This window comes from Ornithodoros turicata, chromosome 1 (genome assembly GCF_037126465.1).
Source record: "Ornithodoros turicata isolate Travis chromosome 1, ASM3712646v1, whole genome shotgun sequence".
In the NCBI taxonomy this organism is placed as follows: domain Eukaryota; kingdom Metazoa; phylum Arthropoda; class Arachnida; order Ixodida; family Argasidae; genus Ornithodoros; species Ornithodoros turicata.
This window is the reverse complement of record NC_088201.1, coordinates 74,715,432-74,721,222: the sequence shown is the minus strand read 5'-3', so window position 1 is coordinate 74,721,222 and position 5,791 is coordinate 74,715,432. Positions and strand designations below refer to the sequence as shown.

The 5,791-nt window shown below is 45.3% G+C and overlaps 1 protein-coding gene across 1 annotated transcript; it reads right to left on the bottom strand.

Moving 5' to 3' along the window:
* Positions 1-328: 328 nt before the first annotated feature.
* Positions 329-5,439, bottom strand: LOC135373884 (uncharacterized). Its single transcript, XM_064606956.1, has 4 exons — positions 5,358-5,439; positions 4,950-5,294; positions 4,349-4,520; positions 329-506 (listed from the first exon to the last, which is right to left on the bottom strand). Exons 1-4 carry the CDS (start codon positions 5,437-5,439, stop codon positions 329-331), a joined length of 777 nt encoding a protein of 258 aa, XP_064463026.1.
* Between the last annotated feature and the right edge of the window lie 352 nt (positions 5,440-5,791).

Below are 5,791 nucleotides of genomic sequence, written 5' to 3'. Positions count from 1 at the left end.
GGTTGGCATAACAGCAGGTACAGACGTGTATATATGGTCCTGCCATTAAAGTAACAAGAAGTACAGCTGCTTAGGTGCATCTTTGGTTGGGCTACCAAAATAGTGAAATAGCGAAGTTTGTTGAATGGACGATGTCTGGGACACAAGGGCGTACTTTAACAACCCGGTTTATTGATGAGAAATGTGAACTTGTAGTGGAGTTGTAACGAGTACGTAAGTAAATAAGCGAGTAACTTGACTTGAAAAGAACATACCGATATGTAGAGGCAGCGAAGCAAAGTAATAATCGATAACAAAATCATCCACTAGCACAACAAGTCAGCAAAGGTTATAAAAACAACTCTAAAGGCATAATGGACGGCAAGTCAATTGACGGGGCTTCGATGATACCATTGGTCGCGTTGTGGCGTCCGTCAAAGGAATGGCAGACATTCGTATGCCAGAAGCCGTGCATCAATTTCTCTTTGGTAGCTGCAGCGATGGATGTAGCGGACATCCCAAGGCACCTGTAGCATGTAAGATCGGTTACAATTAGAAAGGTGCCGCTCATCGCTTCGCGGCGGTAACACGGAATCAAAAACTATATAACAACACTCGTCTACTTATCAGGCTACTCAAGTTGTAGCAAACATTACGTGCTGTGTCACATTTAGCTCAGTCCAGTACATGAGTGCACCTCAGCACAAAGAAGTCGGACTAGATGCTTCACATCCTGTTAACCAACCCACAGCATATGAGTGGTCATCAAAGATTCATAAGTTTGCGAATACGTGTGACGCATCCTTAGAATCGTTTATTCAAAGCTGAGTGCATGCGTGCCTATGTGTGCAGCAGTGGCGTAGCCGCGGGTGGATGGATCCAACTACCACGGGCCCACCCACGGAAGTCGTGCAAATCCAATGAGAACCATATATATGTGCGTGTGGGGGGCGGGGGGGGGGGGAGGAGCCAGGGAGATCCAGCGTGACAACTGCGAAAGTTCTTGCTGCTGCAGGCGTCTACCTGTCTAAGCAGCATTCTTGAATAGTTCAAATGTCATGATGCAGCGTCGCCGGCCTTGACATCCTATATGTATAATCGCATTTTTAACGTTGATACATTCTAGATTTTCATCGTTCATCTTGCTGTATGCGCAGGTATGTGTGTTGACGCAACCTGTATCCTGGGGAGGGGGCCGTACAACGCCCCCCCCCCCACACACACACACCTTAGAGGTCTGGCTATGCCCACTGGTGTGTCGTGTCTTCCACTCTCTCGTTTTCAACGCCCACATAAACGTTCTCGTGAAGCACAACCATACGTGCAGTTGTTACTGCGCTGTTCGTGTGTGTCTTCGTCTGGTTTTTGTGCTTTTAATTTCATGATGTCCTACGAACAGGTCCAATTCGATGTTGTATGCACAAGTACGTGCTTCATGATTACTGAAGCTTCACTAGTTTGCTTTTTCGCACCTGTTTCCTTACGTACTTTGCGCCGCCTCAACGCATTCCTCAGCCATGAATTGTCTACGTGGTAAATCGCAGTGCTTCTACACACAGAGCTGGCACAATTCGCTGTCATTTCATTTACGTTATTTCTTGTTCTGTCTCTCGCATTTCATGCAATATCTATCTTGTACTACAGTGTTTTCATATTTTATTGCTTCGATTCAATTGTTTTTGCCATTGCCATCGTATGACGCGTTCTGTGCCTCATTATCAATTTGTAATGTACTTCCAGCAGGGGTCCTTGTGCCTTTGCAAAAAAAGGACAAACAACTGAGCGCAGTTAACTTAATTTCTAAACCCTGCAACGGAAGACGATAGGACGGAAACGCTGTTTGTAAAGCTGTCAATATTACTTGAACTCGTAAACAGAAACCCTTTGTCAAATGTCAAAAAAGGAAAGGGGGTAATTGTGGCCGCTGTCCAGAAGCTGCATAATAGTGATATCAGTCATTGTGGCTGAGTTATACCCACTGGTCGACTACCACCTGACTAATCTAGTCGGAAACAGTGCGATACTAGCGCGGGTACTGATTCCAGGAATATCAAGCCCTCTGACAGCGTGGTACCACAACGTAGTGAGTGGGGCGGTGCTTTCCCCCTATTTTTTCACTATTCTAAACTCTTCCCTCGGGCACCTCGTGCCATGTGTACCTAACAGCGCAATAATTGAAGTATTTCAAATTACCCGCATGCATCTTAAGACATGTATTAGTCATATAACAAGAGACGTTGGGCTAGTTGCTATACATACAAATCATGGAACGTGCACAAGAGACAAGGACGAAGGATGGCCGCCGGCGTTGTCCCCATCCTTCGTCCTTGGCTTTTGTGTGCATTCCATGATGTCGTATCGTGTAAAGTGGGGCTACTTGAAGACGGGTGCAAGTTGAGGACAGTTTGGGTTTTCCGCGTGGCAATTTCTTGGCAATAATTTTTTCTCGTCTGTGACACAGGGTGAGCACAGTCGTTGTCTGGGCTTTGAAGTGACGTGCTGACGTTCTGCACGTGGCTTTTTACAAAGGCGTCAGACGCTGTTTTGCAGATGTGGTCGAGGTAAGATGGGCCTTTTTTGTCCCATTTGTAACTTTCGCGAGCACTGACTTCCAGTTTGCTCACTTCTGCCCCTCGGCTAATAAAATATGACCTCGCCGTTATGTTGCTGTGTCACTGCCCTGTGTTTCCATGTGCATTACTCGTGGCTGACCATTTCGGCTGGCCGAAAAGAAAAGACAAATTTGAAACCCGGCATTAATTTTTGATGTCCTCAACTTATCCATAGGGTAGGGTAAGTTAATGAAAATATGTAGCCTCTCATTTTTTGGCTCCTACGAAATAAATATCTGGCTTAGCACCACAGTATTTGTGGATCATTTCTCAAAGGTTTCGGGAATCAGTTAACGAATTATGGTACAATTTAGGCGATTATTCTCTGACTGCTATTAACAAAATAGTCCAACTGTCTTCAACATAAACCACCTTACCGTAACATACGCGAAGATAACACATATCAACTACGACTGCCACACGTGTGGGACTCCAATGTAATGATCGCCGTGACGGTCATCAGGAACTATTAGCCAAAACCTCTCAAGAAACAACAACTTTATTTTACCATGTCGATTGGGGAGTATCATCGCCAAGGGCGATACTGTACTCCAACAAAACAAAAAACAAATGCATCCACCGAGTATGCATGTGCCAGTGCTGCCACCAAAGGGATTTCTCTGTAAAATATGTGGATGAATAATCTGTTGAAGAAGCCGCCCCATAGATCTTTTTGCTCTGCCGACTACGGGGCTCCGCCTAGACTGTTTGGAGTTTAGTTGAATCTAACTTCTTGAGTTGACTTTTTTTTTTTTTGCACAACTGCGACGGTGCCAATCTAGGCTCTAGGCCCAAGCTTAGAGTGAAAAGCTGCATCCAAATCCTTGTTTTCATCCTGAGGTTAAGCGAGTGATGTAAATTATGCATATGGGGCGAACATGGAAGAACATCGAGGGCATCCTCAGGAGTGAGGCATATCCTCCTCTGTATTCAGCGAGACTTCCGCAGAGCCCCAGGTGAGTGACTTCATCCTGCCCCCTACCCAGCGGGATTCCGACGAACATCCCGAGAGAAGGAGTCGCCATTTAGATGAATCTGTTTCTGAAACGAGCGAACTCCGAGCGTCCACAAGCTGCAAAAAAACAGCTCCAGATTGAAAGAAGCGCCTCCATCCAGTGAGCTTCCTGGACACGCATCAATAATAGAGAGGTGACGTAGCGCCAGACCTCACGGTGTCACTCCATCCTTACGTTGTTAAAACAGCACTTGGTCAGGTCGCAGCGGCCGAAGGCAACCGTCATTCAGAATGAAACGGAACATGTACGCCTATTTCTTCTTTTTTTAAGAACTAAGCAAAATGCAAAGTGTTCAAAAATGTGAAGATCTCCCAATGAGTCAGAAGAAAAACATTTGGAATGTGACGACGTGCGTGCTATGTGAAGGAATACGCACTAAGGAATTATTAAATAAGGAATAGCGAGCCGTCCTTCCTGGCCGACTTTTCCTGTCAAAATAAATAGATTCCCCCACCTCTATTCTCATTAATGTATTATGCATTAAAAGGAACGAGAGAAAGGAACGAAGGAAAACGCAGTTTTGCCTGCATATAGTTTTTTTTCTTCTTTTTTGTCCGGTAAAGTAGCAATATTGGTAGCGGAGAAAAGGACCACGCTATCCGATATTGTATTTAACCAGAGCACATTTCCGCCACCAATTTAAAGTGCAGCAGTGTACCACTTTGAAGCAGCTGCAGTTCTAGTGAATATAGCGGGAGCGCTGTTACGTATACAGCATTGCTTTGTGGTAAGGGTACTCACGTTCCAGTGTGTTCACATGTTGTCTGCCTTTGCGCTTTCCTAATATCAGCAATGAGGGGTTCCAAGTCAAAAGCCTTGGCTACATAGCTCTGGTAGAAGGAGAACTTGCAGAGATCTTCCGAAGAGAGAACTGATGAAAGGATTTTCCAGTCCAGAGGGGTTCGCGGAACGGCTGTGGGTTAAAATGATATCCGCATTTCATACGAGAGCTCGTAGGCAAATGATAAATTCAGGTGACACTGGTGCAAAGTATGACGCTACATACTGACATTCTTCTGCGATGCACTTTCTACTGATGGCGCTCGACAAGGGATTTATTCTTGTAGATCGCGCTGGACTAATACGTCTTGTAGGACAGGACGCATGCGGCCTCTCTACGCTTAAAGATGCTGCATGTGATTCCTCGTAATAAGTTACTGCTAATTGTACGCGGTAATAATCGACACAATTGTCACCACTGACAAGTGTGAATACTCATTGCTCCGGAGAGTGCTTTCAGTATGTTGAGGGGGGTGCCGACACCTGCCTTACGTGTACATTTTTCTGAATATGACGGGCTATTCGCACCACAAAGAGGAACTGTATCAATATATTCATTTACCGGGAGTACGTAGTAACGTCACCGAGTGGTCCGTTGTTGTGCTGGTCGTCGTCGTCGTGGTGGTTGTGAGAGTTATTCCAGACGTTATCGTTGTAACCGTTACGGTTATTGTTGTCACGACCCTGGTGATGGTCAACGTAGTGTCGTTTCCAGAAGTGGTGAAGTTGCTGATTGTGTCCGTCGTCGTAAACATACGCAGTGTTGCCGGTGAGTATACAGTGTCGGGCGATGGATCATGCGATTGATCCCCGTGTGCTTCGTTGCCTTCTCCATATTCTTCCCAGTTGTCACCACTCTCGTCCACCGTGTAGGCGTCACTCATCCATGAGTATCGGATTGCCACGGCTAAAAAAGGAAACGCGCATTTCTTTCAGATATAGACGCTTACGCTTGTCGTGAAACACGTACCGAGCCCGATTGCAGCAACGAGACAGACAAACATGAGAAGGTAGTCTCCAAGAGTGCCCGCTTCAGATTCTCTGCGAATCATTTTGTATATTAGGGCGGAAAACCAATGAGCATGAATGTGTTATGCAGAGCATGAATATCAATGCGGAGGATTTGTGTTATTCAGTACCAGATGACTCCCTGTTCAAAACAGTTGAAAAGCAGAAAAAAGGGACAAAAGGTAGTTGTGTCCCACAACGATAAATGCCCATCTACTACCTACCGTGGTTTTACATGAGGCCAAGGCACATATTCACAAGAGAGGCATTTGAGTAGTAATAGTAGCTAACTCTAAAGCATCATGCTGATAAAGACATTTGCATCATTTCAGCTGTGCTACTAGGTTTATCAGTACTTGTTGTTGTTAGCTCTGTGACATAATTATAAAAGATACC

What these genes read in the sequence shown, in the direction of transcription:
- LOC135373884 (XM_064606956.1), bottom strand. Translation starts at nt 5,439, where the DNA reads ATGATTCGCAGAGAATCTGAAGCGGGCACTCTTGGAGACTACCTTCTC. An exon ending in CGTTGCTGCAATCGGGCTCG is followed by an intron (nt 5,295 to 5,357) that starts GTACGTGTTTCA and finishes TTCCTTTTTTAG; the next exon opens with CCGTGGCAATCCGATACTCA. An exon ending in ACATGTGAACACACTGGAAC is followed by an intron (nt 507 to 4,348) that starts GTGAGTACCCTT and finishes TACATGCTACAG; the next exon opens with GTGCCTTGGGATGTCCGCTA.